General features: G+C 45.7%; 2 protein-coding genes across 2 annotated transcripts; both read right to left on the bottom strand.

Moving 5' to 3' along the window:
* Positions 1-8,023: 8,023 nt before the first annotated feature.
* LOC146762546 (inositol 1,4,5-trisphosphate receptor-interacting protein-like 1) lies at positions 8,024-11,581 on the bottom strand. Its single transcript, XM_085546545.1, has one exon. The coding sequence runs from the start codon at positions 10,466-10,468 to the stop codon at positions 8,813-8,815; it is 1,656 nt and encodes a 551-aa protein (XP_085402671.1). The 5' UTR covers positions 10,469-11,581; the 3' UTR covers positions 8,024-8,812.
* Positions 11,582-14,270: 2,689 nt separating this feature from the next.
* On the bottom strand, positions 14,271-17,115 carry LOC146762545 (inositol 1,4,5-trisphosphate receptor-interacting protein-like 1). Its single transcript, XM_085546592.1, has one exon. The coding sequence runs from the start codon at positions 15,998-16,000 to the stop codon at positions 14,345-14,347; it is 1,656 nt and encodes a 551-aa protein (XP_085402718.1). The 5' UTR covers positions 16,001-17,115; the 3' UTR covers positions 14,271-14,344.
* Positions 17,116-18,834: the final 1,719 nt, after the last annotated feature.

The following is an 18,834-nucleotide window of genomic DNA, read 5'->3' as shown; positions in this document are numbered from 1 at the left end:
TTTTTAGAGATAGGGATGTCTTTTAATTGATTGGTTGTTTTCTAAAATTATGGATCGCAGAACTTCCTTTCCCATTCAAGTCACTTAGCACCCAAGGAGTAGCTAGCTCAGGTTAACTGATGAATGTTAAGTTCCTTAAACTTGCCACGTTATACACACATCAAAGTATTATTGTTACGTGGTCAGTAGCAGTCTCTGATCTCCTGTTCTTGTCAACCCACAGCTTTTTAATCAGGCAGTTATTTTCTTTTGCCTGGTGAAAATGTGGAGTGAAGCTGTTGTACCAGGGTGAGGAGATATAGCAGGGAGTAGACAGAGTCTACATAAATGTAGGCTTTTGTTTTGCTGTTCCCAGAAGAGCTTGTTTAATTAATGTTCCATGTTAGACAGAAAAAAAAAGATGTTTCAATATTTTATCTATTTGGAAGTCTTCCCCCCATTTTGATGAAATTAAACAACAATTTGGCTTTTAGACCTTCATAAAATCTACCATAAAGCTGCATATGCTAAGCTCTTAACTTCATTATTTAATAATGAGCTCCAGCTAAAGATCTGATCTTCATTTCCAGTTCTGCAAGATGTTTTAACAGTCTGCCATTAGCTACTGTAATCTGAAGCATAAATTTTATTGTATATTTTCTTAATTGAGCTGCTGCAGCAGAAAGCCAAGGAGAGGTTTCTTAGAAGGCAGGGTTGCTAGCATTCATTTAGAATAGCCATATACCTGAGATTGTGCCATCTGTATCTTTTTGCAGTAGAGAATATTACTAAAAATGTGACATCTACTCCTGGATAAAAGGCTGTCAAGGTTTTCTCCTTAAGCAATCAATTTATGTAATGTAGTAGCTTAAGAAAATGCATTAACTGAACTATGGTGTTTTAAAACAGTATAGCTTCAAAAGATTCAGAACCAGCACATGGCATCTAGATGAGCTGCAGGTTAGTCTTATTTTTCTCTTAGGTAAAGTTTTGTGAGCATCTCAATAGAAACCCTTTAACAAATAAAATCCCCCTGTACCCTGGGGTGCATCAGGCCCAGCACTGCCAGCTGGGCAGAGAAAAGGGTTGTCCTGCTGTGTGCTGTGCTGTGCTGTCTTGCTTCCAGCACAGGGTGCACCTTTGGGTGCCACAATGTGAGAAAGACATAAAACTTTGATAGAGAGTCCAAAGGAGGGCTGCAAAAGTGGAGAAGGGACTGGAGGATGAGATATGTGAGGAGGGGCTGAGCTGTCCCATGGTGTGTTCAGCCCAGAGCAGAGGAGCTGGGGGGAGGCCTCATGGTGACTACAGCCCCTCACAGGGAGTGGAGGAGCAGTGCTGAGCTCTGCTCTGTGTGACAGCAACAGGACTGGAGGAAATGGCATGGAGCTGTGTGGAGGGTGTGGATTTTGGCTGGTGATGTGTGGAGCCAGGAGTTGAACTGGGTAATCTTGGTGGGGCCCTTCCAGCTTGGGTGATTCTATGAGGACCAGGACCTTTCAGTCGATGTGCTGGCATTTCATAAGCTCCTCCTTTGGAATTCACACTGGATCTGTTTAGTTTGATGTGATATCTGTTGTAACGAATGTTTCCTGTGAAGTCATTCTACAAACTTCAGCCAATTTATATAAAACAGTGACTTGTTGGCATACCAACCATGGTATGCAATGATGGTTTGCAGTGATCTTTCTCAGAAATTGTATCTTCATACTGGTTTTGATCATCCTGACCATACTGACACTTCTCTAACAGGAGTATGACTTATGTGTTGTACAATCAAAATGCATTTGTCTTCCTAATCCTAATGCAAAAATCCAGCTTAAATCTCCTTTCCATGTTGTGCCAAAGGATCTTATTACAAAATGACTCAGCTCTTTGCACATTAGGAGAACCAAGTCTCTCTGCCCTCCATTTCAGTGGAAAATCAGCCTACCTGATTCGATCAGCAGAATTTTTTTTACTTCCTAGCAGAATAAAGAGGCAATTATTTTGTCAGTTTGTTATAGAAATTTCATATAAATCAAAGTTTTCATGTGTCACAGCATTTAGAAATGCCAAAGGTTATTATTGTTCAGACCATCTTGCCCGCTGCAATGTAATTATACTTCAAAGTTGCAAACTGCAGGGATGATTTGTTTGTTTATTCTAAAATCTACATGTTCTTTTTCTGCTGCCAGAGGACCAGATTTTTTCTGTTGCCATGATGGCAAAAATTATTTGCCAGATCTTGGACCTTGTCTAATGCGGAAACAAGCTTGGAATCTAATATCTTGCAGTATGTGTTTGGCATTTAGGAACTAAGATTCCAAGCAAATAATGGTCATCAGTGTACTGCAAACTTCTCTCTGAGCCTGAAATTGCTGCAGTTAGTTTTATCAACTTCTAGTTTCTATGATACATGCTTTAAATATTCTTAATTTATATCACTGCATTATCTAAGATTGTGTGAACAGAACATGAGTGTTAAATGGATTATGAGCAACATGATTACAATTCCATTATTTCTGCTGTTTCAGGATTATATATATAAGGGAATATTCCTAGTTCTTTTAACCTCAAGATTATTTAACTCATTCTTGGCTTAGATAGGATCTAAGTCAAATTCAAAGCATGTACTTTAATTGGAGAGTCATAACGAGTCTGCTTTCAATTAAAATGTTCCCCTCCTAAATTTCACTAGTGCTGATTTATGTACGTTCATTCTCATGTGTGAATTTCACCAATTTTCTTATTTAAATAACCTGATGTCTCCTGTAAGAGATTTTCAGAACATGTGTTTCCGATGCCTATGCTGCCTTCCAGTATATTCTGTATGGCCTTTCAGTTGGATGAACATGTTCTAGCATACACTAGAGTCCCAACATATATTATTAGTATTTTGCAGGACTTGTTTTTCTCCTTGTTTTCCAAAGGGCTGAAAGTAAAGCCCCCCAAACACAGCACCATTTAGCTTCTTGTGAACCATTCAAAGTCATCATAGAGCATTTTTTATGCAAAGTATTGAAAGTTTTCCAAGATTACCAAGCCTGGAAACTTGAAGCAAGCTTGTACACAACACAAGCAAAAAATCTCATGTTCTGTCTTCAAGTCAGCCCCTGCAGATGCAGGTTGAGCCCTGGGAACTCACTAAGGTGCCAAGGTAGCTCTGGCCAGAGAGAAGTATATGGTTATTGACAAACCTGTCTGGCTCAGACGGATCACAGAGGATGATCCTATGGAGTTTCTATTTTTACCTAATCTAGATCTGCAGGGATCTTTGAGAGGTTTATGGTAGTTTTACAGCTCCTAGACTGTGGCTCAGTTCTAGCTGGCAGCAAGCCAGGGCACACAGGACCACTGTGCAAGTATTAACATCATAGTAAGGATGGAGAAGAAGAGTGGATGGTGTTATAGATGCCAAAGAATCAGCTGATGATTTTGCATCAGAAAACAGTCTGTGATTCAAGAGCTTTTGGAACCATTGCCCTTCTGAATAACTTACTGTCCATGAATTTAAGACAACACATGGCTTCTGTGATACAAACTTTCAGAGATATCTTGAGCAAGAGTTTCACATTTTTTACGTGAACCAGGTAAGAAACTTTCTTGGACTATTTTCATCACAAAATGTATATGTTAGCATGCACAGTAGAAGGCTTTGGCCTAGTGATATCAAATAAAAAAGGAACAGATAACCAGGTTGTTGTTTTTTTTGTTTGTTTCTTTGTTTTCTCATTAATTTCCAATAGCTCTGAAGCACAGCTTTCATTGAGAAAACTTGATTTGTTTGATTATTTCTAATGTCACTGAGGTTATTTAAGAGAAGAGCTCTTAAAAAATCTACCAAATAACATTTGATTCCTTGCAGGTAGGATTGGTCAAGAGTCTGGAAATTATCAAATTCCTCCCTTTCACTGTTAAAATGTTGTGTAAATATTTCTGTTGTCATTCTTATTTTAAAGAAATATTTTCCCCACTGTTTCCAAAGTGAAATCTATTCAAGTTTACCGAGCTGCATATTTGGATCATTACAGTGAATCTATTTTCTTTTTTCTCTATCTTATTACCTGTTATTATCTGTTCTTATTCTCATTTGGAAAGTTAGTGGAACAGTAGTACAGCAGATTTATTTCCCTGATCACCCTCTGGGGAAAAAACAAACAAACAAACAAAAAGGAGCATTCAAGTCTGAGCAAGGAGGAAGATAAGTTTGAGTAAATTCAAGATGTGTGGTGAAATAAAGTAGAATAAAAAGTAGGATTAGACAACAAGAATTCGTTGGTACCAGTCTTCCAGGAAGGGAAATAAGAAAATAGTTAAACACTATATATATATTATAATATGTATATGTATATGTATACGTATATGTATACGTATATGTATGCATATACGTATATGTGTGTGTGTGTATATATATAATATGTATGTCAAAGGAACAAAAACAAGGTACACATATAAAGAGAGAGAAATAACTGTTCAAAGAGTGGAAAGAATAAATGATGTCTAATCTCTTCTTGGTACATTAATTCAAACCCTTGTGAAGCAGAAATGTAGGCTGCAGAGAAGGAGTATGTAAAAGATAGTTAAAATCTTAGTGACAGACTCATTCTCCATCAGAAACGGAGCTGATGCTGGGACAAAAAACAAACAAACCCAAACATGTGGGAATAAATGTGGTAGTTTACTGAGCTACAATCAGAGGTAAAAGAAGAGACCAGGAATGGCATGTTGGGGTGTCATGCTATAGAGCCCACTTTTCCTCCAGGCTCAGGAGAGAGCTTGGACAGGAAGTGCTCATCACCAATTTGCAACTGCTTTTTAGCGGTTGCAACAAACTACTGCATTGCTAACTGAGGCCACTAGGAGATGCAAGCTGCTCAGTGTCTGCTAGGCTTGGGTAAGGCTTAAGACACCAAGGAGAACATCTCTAATCAAAGCAACAGTACCTAATTAGAGAAGACAACCTCTTCTTTTAATTAAATGTTTACTGATGTCTCTCTCTATTGGCTATATTTTCCCTCTTCTAAAGTGCTTAACGCAGTGGATTTATTTATTTATTTATTTATTTATTGCCAGTGGGGGAAAAAATTAAGGATGCTTTAATAGATGAAGTTCTTCCAAATAGTTGTGCTGCGTAGGCAGATAAAAAGAAGCAGCAAGGATTTAGAGTTGTTTAAAGAGCTTCATGTAACATTATTAACCGGAAAATATCAATTTGTCTAAGCCAAAATCCTTTATGAAAACAGCCTGTGGCATCAGAATATAATTGGGGTTGGAATCAATTCAGAAATGTAACACTTAATACAAAGATTTTTGGAACTCTTGAAAGAATAATTTATTAAGTTGAATTTGTTTGGTTTTGTTTTCTTTTCATAAACTAATGGCAGTTACAGGCAATTGAAAACTGAGTATCTATTTATTTTTTCAAAATCAAGTGTTTGATTGGCTTTTCTCAGATTATCAGCATATGTCTGTTGAGGGATTTGTGGGATTTTTTTGTTTCTTCCATTTGGAATCAGGACAATTCATTGACCTCTTAGATTTTCACTGGCTGAAAGGATGGTTTCCTTTCTTTCAGTTCCACTAAGATCACTTGAAAGTAATCATTTACATTCATGACACTTCTTTTCTGTCCTCAGACAGAGGTTGCTCGTCCTACTAGCAGATCCCAGATGCCCTCACCAAAAAAAAGCACAGCCCAAGCTCTTACCAGTTCAGGAAAATCACTGAAAAAGCAGTACACTCAAAGAAACTGTTCCTGAACCTGTATGCAGATCTGCGTTAGGATACCTCTGTAGGCATCTACAAACGTTGATGAAAATAAACAGATTCACAAGGGGCGCCGTATTGTGTTAAGTCCAAATGGGAAGTCTACATGAAGTGTCAGAATAGAATCATAGAATATCCCAAGGTGGAAGGCGCCCACAAGAATAGTTGAGTCCAACTCCTGGGCCCACACAGGACCACCCAAAATCCTGTGTCCAAGTCACTGACAAAAAACTTTTAAGACAACTGGCCTGAAAAATGGAGCCCTTCGGATCCCTACCAGCGACTGGCCAGCAGCCTGATATAACCCCTTATCTTTCAAATGAACACAACTGTACTACAAATGGCTCTGCTCTAAGTATAAGAAGTTCTATCATTATGCATGGTCTGCTGATTATTTATAGACCTCGGTGTGTTGTAGTGTATAGCTAACCAGATCAGCAGAACTGTATCTCTAAGTGCTTAATTTAATGACAGAAAAGAAGCCTAGGCTAGACTACACACAAAGTAAGCACAATTGCTTATCTCATCAGCAGCATCTGTATCATTCTGCTACTCTTATAATCTCCTTGTCAGGAATAACAGTTATTGTAATAGTAGAACACAAAGGAATTAAACATAAGAGGCTTCAGTAGATGTACTTTTAAATGGACAATGCCTTCTGTTTCTGTTTTAAATTTATAGACAGTCCCAAGGAATTCATTGTGTGTAGGCATGTAATAGAAGAAGTCATAGAATGAACTTTCTTGACTGACAGATATGTCCCTCTTTGCTCTGCAGAGAGGAACCTGGGTGTCCTGGTGGACGACAGATTGACCATGAGCCAGCAGTGTGCCCTTGTAGCCAAAAAAGCCAATGGCATACTGGGGTGTATTAAAAAGAGCGTGTCCAGCAGGTCGAAGGAGGTGATCCTCCCCCTCTACTCTGCCCTGGTGAGGCCTCATCTGGAATATTGTGTCCAGTTCTGGGCTCCCCAGGACAAAAAAGACAGGGATCTCTTGGAAAGAGTCCAGCGGAGGGCCACTAAGATGGTGAAGGGCCTGGAGCATCTCCCCTATGAGGAGAGACTTAGGGAACTGGGTCTGTTTAGCCTTGAGAAAAGAAGGCTGAGAAAGGACTTGATCCATGTTGATAAATACCTGAGGTGTGGGAGCCATAGTGGTGAGGCTGGTCTCTTTTCAGTAGTGCGTGGGGATAGGACTACGGGTAATGGGATGAAAGTACAGCATAGGAAGTTCCGCACGAATGTGCGGTTGAACTTCTTTACATGTGAGTGTGACAGAGCACTGGAACAGGCTGCCCAGGGAGGGGGTGGAGTCTCCTTCTCTGGAGACATTCAAGACCCGCCTGGACGCCTACCTGTGCGACGTGGTGTAGGGAGCCTGCTTTGGCAGGGGGGTTGGATTCGATAATCTCTGGAGGTCCCTTCCAACCCCTACAATTCTGCGATTCTGTGAAATAATGGTGGTCTTACCTAAAGTCTGAAAACCAAAATTTCTTCCCTCCTAATGGCTGTTAAATGATTCTTGGACTCAAGAAATAGTGTGGCTAACAGGAACCCATGTCACTTTCTAGATTACTTCCTTCATTATGCTATAACAGAATGGTGGCACATGTGAAGGACTGTATAGAGAAGGAAGAAATGAGTGTTCCTTTGGCTTACAGATCAACACTTTTTACTTCTCTCTCCAGTTAAAAGCATGGGAACAGTTACGGTCTTTGGCCTAGCTGGCGGTTTTTAGTTGCTTTGTATTTGCTTAGTTGCTACAGAATTTTAGATGAGTGGGAGGAAAGTCAGCTGCAATGACATTGGTTTACCCCGCCTTAAGTCAGATTAATGTATTTGTGTTACTTTTTTTCTGTGCTGATGTCAGTGCCAGCTCTGCAGAAAAGGGGGTCCTGGCCACGCCTTCACCACGAACCTAAGTTACAAAGCCCAAAAATAATGTCTAATGAACATAGTCAAGCTTAAAGCTGGCTTCTGCGATTGTTAGTCTCAGCCTGCCATCCACCAGTGTCCCAAAGCTGATGCATTAGTTTGACCAAAAGAAAGGCACATATACCACAAGTTTGGTTTGTTTTTTAATTTTTATTAATTTTTATAAAATTTTATAATTTTTATAAAATTTTATAAATTTTTATAATTTTTATAAAATTTTATAAATTTTTATAGTTTTTATAAAATTTTATAATTTTTTATAATTTTTATAAAATCTTATAAATTTTTATTGAATTTTTATTAAAACATATACATTGATGAGATATCAATGTATATGTTTTAATAATATGCATTTTCTGATCTACATTAACTATATTTAACTATTTAACTATTTCTTCAGTGTGGACAAAGATGATTCTTCTTCACTCCATGTGGTCCCGGCATCTAAAAACCTGGACTAACATGGCATATGTAGAAATGCCGGTGGCTACCAGGATATGGGTCTAGCTGTCTCTGTTTCCTGGCTGCTCGGATAGATGTCTTCATGGTCTTGCTGTAGTCCAAACGCTGCCTTAAGTAAGCAGCTTCTTTTGAAATCCATCAAATGTAGCCTGCTGTAGCGGCTGTTTCCCAAAGAAGTCTCTGCATCGCTGCATCGCATCTCTGTGGCCTCCTCGTGCTTCTGCTATCAACAGCCCCTGCCTACTCAAAGGACAGAAATGTGTCCAAGTCCTCTTGCTGTACCCTGAGCCTGAGCTCAATCCAGAGGACTCTGCAAGAGGTGGTTGTCAGCCAGAGCTTGCAGAAGCAGACAGAGGGCCTCAAATCGCACCGCACTGTTGACAGTCGAGTCATAGCTACCCAGGCTTCTCTCACCAGTTCCTGGAACCAGGTTGCAGTTTTCTCCGTATCCTGGAGAGTCTGTAGGAGGCTGAGCATCTTCTCTCTCCCCAGGTGGTCCTCAGGGTGGTGAAGGAAGGACAGTGTAGTCTCACATCAGCTGCTCCCTTGTGCATATTCAGTTCAGCACTCTGGCTACCGCACTGTTGGTTTGTTGTGAAGAAAACATTGGGGAGCAATTCCGACTGCCTGCTGAGTGGTGTCTTCTCCATGTCCAGAGTGCTGGTCTGTAGGACAAGTGGGCGTCTCTCAATTGCTATCGATCAGCAGGCCTGTGAGCCGATCTTGCAGCTCCTGCAACTCCTGCAGTGCCTGCTCATAGCTGTCTGGATCTTGCACCAGGTGCTGGAGGAGGTTGAGCGGTTGGGACGCTCGGAATTCCTGCGGCAAGATAATCTCCTCAGGCACGTCCTCATTTCCTATGAGGAAATGGTTCAGGCGTTTTTCCTCCACACAGCAGCGCAGGTAGCGCAAGATGTCATCCATCCGCTGCAGGAAATAGCTCACATGCCAGCCTTCCGGAGGGATGGCAGTCAGGAGGTGCATGATCACTGTCCTCAGTTGGTAGGGAGAAAAATTCTGGCCCGCCAGGATGTGGGCACCCACTTGCACGTATCTGAGGTTGTTGAAAGTGTTCCCCTGGTCATGGGTGGCTATGTGCTGGAAAAACTTTTCCTCAGCCACCGCACAACTCTGTGGCCAGGTTGTGCTGGGGGTAAAAGCAGCCTCTGTCTCCTGGCTGCTCAGAAAGATGTCCGTATTCTCTTGCTGGACGCCAAATACGGTCTCAGCAACGAAGTCTGTTTTGTGGATGTCTGTCAGATGAATCCTGCAGGAGCGCCCGGAGAACCCCACACTCATAGTGCATGTCTCTGCCTCAGGCATGTATTTCCAGGCATTTGTGATCAGCACCTGGAACCATCGGGCAGTCTTCTCCGCGTCTAGGTAGGCGTCCTTGCAGAAGTCACGTAGCAGGCTGGGCTGCTGATCTCCCAGCTCTTCCTCGGAGGTGTGGAGAAAGCACCGCATACCCATCTCCTGCTCCCTCCCGCACGTGCATTCCAGATCTACACGGATGCGGGAGTTCCTTGCTGGCAGCTCCCCTGCGGCACCCAGATCGAGGTGGAAAACGTGCCCACGGGGGGCCGACAGGGGCACAAGCAGGCGGAACATGGGTTCACCCTCAGGGGGACACCAGCCTTCATAGGCACTGCCCACCCCAATGGGGTGCTCTGGCACCGGAAAGAAAGTATCTGACACCAGATACTGGCATAAGTTGATGAGGCGACCAAAGAGGAGGAGGACCTGCTCACAGTTATCTCGATGAATTTGCTCTGGCCAGAGCACATCAGCACGGAGAAGATTACTCCCCTCCTCTTCCGCTTTCTCCTGCTGCACCTCCGGTTCCCGTTGCTCCTCCTGCTGCTCCTGCTGACGGATGGAGCTCTCCTCATCACTGATGTCTTCAGTTCTCTGGAACTTTTTACAGATCTTCCACATGAACCAGAGAAAAAGGAAGAGAATGCAAACAACACTGCAAACCTTCCAGTAAGGCAACACAGACAAGAGCAAGGCTTGAATATCCACCCTGCTCTTCTCCAGGTTGCTCTCTTCTAATTGTGGAAGCGGAAGCGGAAGCGGAAGCTTTGCCATCCGCTTTCGCAGAAACACCTGACGCATGCGTTCCAGAAGGCTGCAAACCTTCCCGTAAGGCAACACAGAGGACAAGGCTCGAATGCCTATCCAGCTCTGCCCCAGGTTCTCTACGTGCTGCCACTGCAGTGTCATCTGCTCTTGCAGAAACACCTCACGCTCACGCATGCGTTCAAGCGTTTCCGCATCCAACTCATCACCAACGAAAGCCACTGTCCGCGCCAACAAGGCGAAGAAAAACGCCAAAGCCATGATCTGGAAGAGATGAGAGAGGGGAGGTCAGTGAGAGGGGCTGGGTGGGAGCTCGAGCACGGCTGGGGGAGCGGGGCCAGGAGCCACACACAGCCCCTGGGCTCAGGTAGGAGCGGGGCCGAGGGAGCTGGGAGGCAGCGGGGGCTGAGGCCAGCGCCGCTGCCGGCTGCCCAGAGAGCCGCTCACAGGCTCCCCTGAGCGCTCGCTGCCGGCACTGCAGGCTCCCAAAGCCCTCGCGGGCCGCAGGTCGCGCCCGGCCCAGCACAGCCTTCCCCCTGCTGCTGCACTCACCGCTGGCCCAGGCCAAAGTGCAGCAGCGCTGCCCGCTGCTGGCCTCGATGCCAGCCCCGCATTGTGACGCGCTGTGCCGTCACAGACGCCCCATCCCCACCCTTCGGCCCCACCCTTCGGCCCCCCCTCAGCTGCCCTGGGCCTCCATGGCCGCGGCATCGGCCCTGTTCTGAGGCACGTGGCCGGACTGGATTGCCTTTGTTTCCCTCGGCTTTTACTGCAGAGAAAGCAGTTGGCTTCATATATCGTACTACTCTAAGGGGCGATTACAGATTAAACACATCTTGTTCTTCACCTGATTTTTTGGGTTGCATTTGCTTCAATTTCTTCAGATTTTGTTGATGCAATATTCTTTTTATTATTTTCCGCAGATGTAGCTCTTCTAAGCCTGTTCAGGTCCACTTTAAATCTCAGTTTTTGTCCACTCTGGACTTCTTGACTCAAGAGAGGGATCTCTGAGACGAGTGTGTTTCAGCCTATCTGCAGTGCAGTAAATCAAGTGGGCCTGTCCATCTTGAGCCTTGTCTATGTTTTTCTGAGTTCCCAGGGTCTCCCTTAGGTTTGCCTGCAGTTAGATTAGTTTTCACCAATTCTTTTACTCCTTTAAGGGATCACGACAGACTAAATAGCACACATTATGGGCAACTCTTAATGAGTATTACTGGATATTCCAGGATCTGAATCAGAACTGTAGTCTCTTGTTTATGTGAATCTTCATTCCATGTAGTTTTAAAATTTTCTTAAATAGCGTTAATTGGAGTAAATAATTCTGATCTTAATAAGCAAGTTCCTGAGATGTATATTGCTGACAAGAATTGTAAGGCTTTTGATACTGTCCCCCGTGACATCCTTAGAACAAAGCTGAGGAAGTATGGGATAGATGAGTGGACAGTGAAGTGGGTTGAGAATTGGCTGACTGGCAGAGTGCAGAGGGTTGTCGCTGGCGGTGCGGTGTCCGGTTGGAGGCCTGTAACTAGCGGTGTCCCCCAGGGGTCTGTACTGGGTCCGGTCTTGTTCAACATCTTCATCAACGACCTTGATGAGGACCTTGATGACCACCCTCAGCAAGTTTGCTGATGACACGTAGTTGGGAGGATTGGCTGACACGCCTGAAGGCCGTGCTGCCATTCAGCGAGACCTGGACAGGCTGGAGAGCTGGGCAGTAAGAAACCGGATGAGGTTTAACAAAAGCAAGTGTAGAGTCTTGCACCTAGGTAGAAATAATTGCATGCACCAGTACAGGCTGGAGGAAGACCTGCTGGAGAGGAGCTCTGCTGAGAGGAACCTGGGTGTCCTGGTGGACGACAGATTGACCATGAGCCAGCAGTGTGCCCTTGTAGCCAAAAAAGCCAATGGCATACTGGGGTGTATTAAAAAGAGCGTGTCCAGCAGGTCGAAGGAGGTGATCCTCCCCCTCTACTCTGCCCTGGTGAGGCCTCATCTGGAATATTGTGTCCAGTTCTGGGCTCCCCAGGACAAAAAAGACAGGGATCTCTTGGAAAGAGTCCAGCGGAGGGCCACTAAGATGGTGAAGGGCCTGGAGCATCTCCCCTATGAGGAGAGACTTAGGGAACTGGGTCTGTTTAGCCTTGAGAAAAGAAGGCTGAGAAAGGACTTGATCCATGTTGATAAATACCTGAGGTGTGGGAGCCATAGTGGTGAGGCTGGTCTCTTTTCAGTAGTGCGTGGGGATAGGACTACGGGTAATGGGATGAAAGTACAGCATAGGAAGTTCCGCACGAATGTGCGGTTGAACTTCTTTACATGTGAGTGTGACAGAGCACTGGAACAGGCTGCCCAGGGAGGGGGTGGAGTCTCCTTCTCTGGAGACATTCAAGACCCGCCTGGACGCCTACCTGTGCGACGTGGTGTAGGGAGCCTGCTTTGGCAGGGGGGTTGGATTCGATAATCTCTGGAGGTCCCTTCCAACCCCTACAATTCTGCGATTCTGTGAAATAATGGTGGTCTTACCTAAAGTCTGAAAACCAAAATTTCTTCCCTCCTAATGGCTGTTAAATGATTCTTGGACTCAAGAAATAGTGTGGCTAACAGGAACCCATGTCACTTTCTAGATTACTTCCTTCATTATGCTATAACAGAATGGTGGCACATGTGAAGGACTGTATAGAGAAGGAAGAAATGAGTGTTCCTTTGGCTTACAGATCAACACTTTTTACTTCTCTCTCCAGTTAAAAGCATGGGAACAGTTACGGTCTTTGGCCTAGCTGGCGGTTTTTAGTTGCTTTGTATTTGCTTAGTTGCTACAGAATTTTTGATGAGTGGGAGGAAAGTCAGCTGCAATGACATTGGTTTACCCCGCCTTAAGTCAGATTAATGTATTTGTGTTACTTTTTTTCTGTGCTGATGTCAGTGCCAGCTCTGCAGAAAAGGGGGTCCTGGCCACGCCTTCACCACGAACCTAAGTTACAAAGCCCAAAAATAATGTCTAATGAACATAGTCAAGCTTAAAGCTGGCTTCTGCGATTGTTAGTCTCAGCCTGCCATCCACCAGTGTCCCAAAGCTGATGCATTAGTTTGACCAAAAGAAGGGCACATATACCACAAGTTTGGTTTGTTTTTTAATTTTTATTAATTTTTATAAAATTTTATAATTTTTATAAAATTTTATAAATTTTTATAATTTTTATAAAATTTTATAAATTTTTATAATTTTTATAAAATTTTAAAATTTTTTATAATTTTTATAAAATCTTATAAATTTTTATTGAATTTTTATTAAAACATATACATTGATTAAATATCAATGTATATGTTTTAATAATATGCATTTTCTGATCTACATTAACTATATTTAACTATTTAACTATTTCTTCAGTGTGGACAAAGATGATTCTTCTTCACTCCATGTGGTCCCGGCATCTAAAAACCTGGACTAACATGGCATATGTAGAAATGCCGGTGGCTACCAGGATATGGGTCTAGCTGTCTCTGTCTCCTGGCTGCTCGGATAGATGTCTTCATGGTCTTGCTGTAGTCCAAACGCTGCCTTAAGTAAGCAGCTTCTTTTGAAATCCATCAAATGTAGCCTGCTGTAGCGGCTGTTTCCCAAAGAAGTCTCTGCATCGCTGCATCGCATCTCTGTGGCCTCCTCGTGCTTCTGCTATCAACAGCCCCTGCCTACTCAAAGGACAGAAATGTGTCCAAGTCCTCTTGCTGTACCCTGAGCCTGAGCTCAATCCAGAGGACTCTGCAAGAGGTGGTTGTCAGCCAGAGCTTGCAGAAGCAGACAGAGGGCCTCAAATCGCACCGCACTGTTGACAGTCGAGTCATAGCTACCCAGGCTTCTCTCACCAGTTCCTGGAACCAGGTTGCAGTTTTCTCCGTATCCTGGAGAGTCTGTAGGAGGCTGAGCATCTTCTCTCTCCCCAGGTGGTCCTCAGGGAGGTGAAGGAAGGACAGTGTAGTCTCACATCAGCTGCTCCCTTGTGCATATTCAGTTCAGCACTCTGGCTACCGCACTGTTGGTTTGTTATGGAGAAAACATTGGGGAGCAATTCCGACTGCCTGCTGAGTGGTGTCTTCTCCATGTCCAGAGTGCTGGTCTGTAGGACAAGTGGGCGTCTCTCAATTGCTATCGATCAGCAGGCCTGTGAGCCGATCTTGCAGCTCCTGCAACTCCTGCAGTGCCTGCTCATAGCTGTCTGGATCTTGCACCAGGTGCTGGAGGAGGTTGAGCGGTTGGGACGCTCGGAATTCCTGCGGCAAGATAATCTCCTCAGGCACATCCTCATTTCCTATGAGGAAATGGTTCAGGCGTTTTTCCTCCACACAGCAGCGCAGGTAGCGCAAGATGTCATCCATCCGCTGCAGGAAATAGCTCACATGCCAGCCTTCCGGAGGGATGGCAGTCAGGAGGTGCATGATCACTGTCCTCAGTTGGTAGGGAGAAAAATTCTGGCCCGCCAGGATGTGGGCACCCACTTGCACGTATCTGAGGTTGTTGAAAGTGTTCCCCTGGTCATGGGTGGCTATGTGCTGGAAAAACTTTTCCTCAGCCACCGCACAACTCTGTGGCCAGGTTGTGCTGGGGGTAAAAGCAGCCTCTGTCTCCTGGCTGCTCAGAAAGATGTCCGTATTCTCTTGCTGGACGCCAAATACGGTCTCAGCAACGAAGTCTGTTTTGTGGATGTCTGTCAGATGAATCCTGCAGGAGCGCCCGGAGAACCCCACACTCATAGTGCATGTCTCTGCCTCAGGCATGTATTTCCAGGCATTTGTGATCAGCACCTGGAACCATCGGGCAGTCTTCTCCGCGTCTAGGTAGGCGTCCTTGCAGAAGTCACGTAGCAGGCTGGGCTGCTGATCTCCCAGCTCTTCCTCGGAGGTGTGGAGAAAGCACCGCATACCCATCTCCTGCTCCCTCCCGCACGTGCATTCCAGATCTACACGGATGCGGGAGTTCCTTGCTGGCAGCTCCCCTGCGGCACCCAGATCGAGGTGGAAAACGTGCCCACGGGGGGCCGACAGGGGCACAAGCAGGCGGAACATGGGTTCACCCTCAGGGGGACACCAGCCTTCATAGGCACTGCCCACCCCGATGGGGTGCTCTGGCACCGGAAAGAAAGTATCTGACACCAGATACTGGCATAAGTTGATGAGGCGACCAAAGAGGAGGAGGACCTGCTCACAGTTATCTCGATGAATTTGCTCTGGCCAGAGCACATCAGCACGGAGAAGATTACTCCCCTCCTCTTCCGCTTTCTCCTGCTGCACCTCCGGTTCCCGTTGCTCCTCCTGCTGCTCCTGCTGACGGATGGAGCTCTCCTCATCACTGATGTCTTTAGTTCTCTGGAACTTTTTACAGATCTTCCACATGAACCAGAGTAAAAGGAAGAGAATGCAAACAACACTGCAAACCTTCCAGTAAGGCAACACAGACAAGAGCAAGGCTTGAATATCCACCCTGCTCTTCTCCAGGTTGCTCTCTTCTAATTGTGGAAGCGGAAGCGGAAGCGGAAGCTTTGCCATCCGCTTTCGCAGAAACACCTGACGCATGCGTTCCAGAAGGCTGCAAACCTTCCCGTAAGGCAACACAGAGGACAAGGCTCGAATGCCTATCCAGCTCTGCCCCAGGTTCTCTACGTGCTGCCACTGCAGTGTCATCTGCTCTTGCAGAAACACCTCACGCTCACGCATGCGTTCAAGCGTTTCCGCATCCAACTCATCACCAACGAAAGCCACTGTCCGCGCCAACAAGGCGAAGAAAAACGCCAAAGCCATGATCTGGAAGAGATGAGAGAGGGGAGGTCAGTGAGAGGGGCTGGGTGGGAGCTCGAGCACGGCTGGGGGAGCGGGGCCAGGAGCCACACACAGCCCCTGGGCTCAGGTAGGAGCGGGGCCGAGGGAGCTGGGAGGCAGCGGGGGCTGAGGCCAGCGCCGCTGCCGGCTGCCCAGAGAGCCGCTCACAGGCTCCCCTGAGCGCTCGCTGCCGGCACTGCAGGCTCCCAAAGCCCTCGCGGGCCGCAGGTCGCGCCCGGCCCAGCACAGCCTTCCCCCTGCTGCTGCACTCACCGCTGGCCCAGGCCAAAGTGCAGCAGCGCTGCCCGCTGCTGGCCTCGATGCCAGCCCCGCATTGTGACGCGCTGTGCCGTCACAGACGCCCCATCCCCACCCTTCGGCCCCACCCTTCGGCCCCCCCTCAGCTGCCCTGGGCCTCCATGGCCGCGGCATCGGCCCTGTTCTGAGGCACGTGGCCGGACTGGATTGCCTTTGTTTCCCTCGGCTTTTACTGCAGAGAAAGCAGTTGGCTTCATATATCGTACTACTCTAAGGGGCGATTACAGATTAAACACATCTTGTTCTTCACCTGATTTTTTGGGTTGCATTTGCTTCAATTTCTTCAGATTTTGTTGATGCAATATTCTTTTTATTATTTTCCGCAGATGTAGCTCTTCTAAGCCTGTTCAGGTCCACTTTAAATCTCAGTTTTTGTCCACTCTGGACTTCTTGACTCAAGAGAGGGATCTCTGAGACGAGTGTGTTTCAGCCTATCTGCAGTGCAGTAAATCAAGTGGGCCTGTCCATCTTGAGCCTTGTCTATGTTTTTCTGAGTTCCCAGGGTCTCCCTTAGGTTTGCCTGCAGTTAGATTAGTTTTCACCAATTCTTTTACTCCTTTAAGGGATCACGACAGACTAAATAGCACACATTATGGGCAACTCTTAATGAGTATTACTGGATATTCCAGGATCTGAATCAGAACTGTAGTCTCTTGTTTATGTGAATCTTCATTCCATGTAGTTTTAAAATTTTCTTAAATAGCGTTAATTGGAGTAAATAATTCTGATCTTAATAAGCAAGTTCCTGAGATGTATATTGCTGACAAGAATTGTAAGGCTTTTGATACTGTCCCCCGTGACATCCTTAGAACAAAGCTGAGGAAGTATGGGATAGATGAGTGGACAGTGAAGTGGGTTGAGAATTGGCTGACTGGCAGAGTGCAGAGGGTTGTCGCTGGCGGTGCGGTGTCCGGTTGGAGGCCTGTAACTAGCGGTGTCCCCCAGGGGTCTGTACTGGGTCCGGTCTTGTTCAACATCTTCATCAACGACCTTGATGAGGACCTTGATGACCACCCTCAGCAAGTTTGCTGATGACACGTAGTTGGGAGGATTGGCTGACACGCCTGAAGGCCGTGCTGCCATTCAGTGAGACCTGGACAGGCTGGAGAGCTGGGCAGTAAGAAACCGGATGAGGTTTAACAAAAGCAAGTGTAGAGTCTTGCACCTAGGTAGAAATAATTGCATGCACCAGTACAGGCTGGAGGAAGACCTGCTGGAGAGGAGCTCTGCTGAGAGGAACCTGGGTGTCCTGGTGGACGACAGATTGACCATGAGCCAGCAGTGTGCCCTTGTAGCCAAAAAAGCCAATGGCATACTGGGGTGTATTAAAAAGAGCGTGTCCAGCAGGTCGAAGGAGGTGATCCTCCCCCTCTACTCTGCCCTGGTGAGGCCTCATCTGGAATATTGTGTCCAGTTCTGGGCTCCCCAGGACAAAAAAGACAGGGATCTCTTGGAAAGAGTCCAGCGGAGGGCCACTAAGATGGTGAAGGGCCTGGAGCATCTCCCCTATGAGGAGAGACTTAGGGAACTGGGTCTGTTTAGCCTTGAGAAAAGAAGGCTGAGAAAGGACTTGATCCATGTTGATAAATACCTGAGGTGTGGGAGCCATAGTGGTGAGGCTGGTCTCTTTTCAGTAGTGCGTGGGGATAGGACTACGGGTAATGGGATGAAAGTACAGCATAGGAAGTTCCGCACGAATGTGCGGTTGAACTTCTTTACATGTGAGTGTGACAGAGCACTGGAACAGGCTGCCCAGGGAGGGGGTGGAGTCTCCTTCTCTGGAGACATTCAAGACCCGCCTGGACGCCTACCTGTGCGACGTGGTGTAGGGAGCCTGCTTTGGCAGGGGGGTTGGATTCGATAATCTCTGGAGGTCCCTTCCAACCCCTACAATTCTGCGATTCTGTGAAATAATGGTGGTCTTACCTAAAGTCTGAAAACCAAAATTTCTTCCCTCCTAATGGCTGTTAAATGATTCTTGGACTCAAGAAATAGTGTGGCTAACAGGAACCCATGTCACTTTCTAGATTACTTCCTTCATTATGCTATAACAGAATGGTGGCACATGTGAAGGACTGTATAGAGAAGGAAGAAATGAGTGTTCCTTTGGCTTACAGATCAACACTTTTTACTTCTCTCTCCAGTTAAAAGCATGGGAACAGTTACGGTCTTTGGCCTAGCTGGCGGTTTTTAGTTGCTTTGTATTTGCTTAGTTGCTACAGAATTTTTGATGAGTGGGAGGAAAGTCAGCTGCAATGACATTGGTTTACCCCGCCTTAAGTCAGATTAATGTATTTGTGTTACTTTTTTTCTGTGCTGATGTCAGTGCCAGCTCTGCAGAAAAGGGGGTCCTGGCCACGCCTTCACCACGAACCTAAGTTACAAAGCCCAAAAATAATGTCTAATGAACATAGTCAAGCTTAAAGCTGGCTTCTGCGATTGTTAGTCTCAGCCTGCCATCCACCAGTGTCCCAAAGCTGATGCATTAGTTTGACCAA

The sequence above is a fragment of the Coturnix japonica genome, chromosome 1, assembly GCF_054131305.1.
Source record: "Coturnix japonica strain WE chromosome 1, WE-NBRP24, whole genome shotgun sequence".
In the NCBI taxonomy this organism is placed as follows: domain Eukaryota; kingdom Metazoa; phylum Chordata; class Aves; order Galliformes; family Phasianidae; genus Coturnix; species Coturnix japonica.
The sequence above is the reverse complement of the archived record's forward strand: the minus strand, read 5'-3'. Positions and strand labels throughout refer to the sequence as shown.

Coding starts and splice junctions, on each gene's coding strand:
- LOC146762545 (XM_085546592.1), bottom strand. CDS start 16,000: ATGGCTTTGGCGTTTTTCTTCGCCTTGTTGGCGCGGACAGTGGCTTTC.
- LOC146762546 (XM_085546545.1), bottom strand. CDS start 10,468: ATGGCTTTGGCGTTTTTCTTCGCCTTGTTGGCGCGGACAGTGGCTTTC.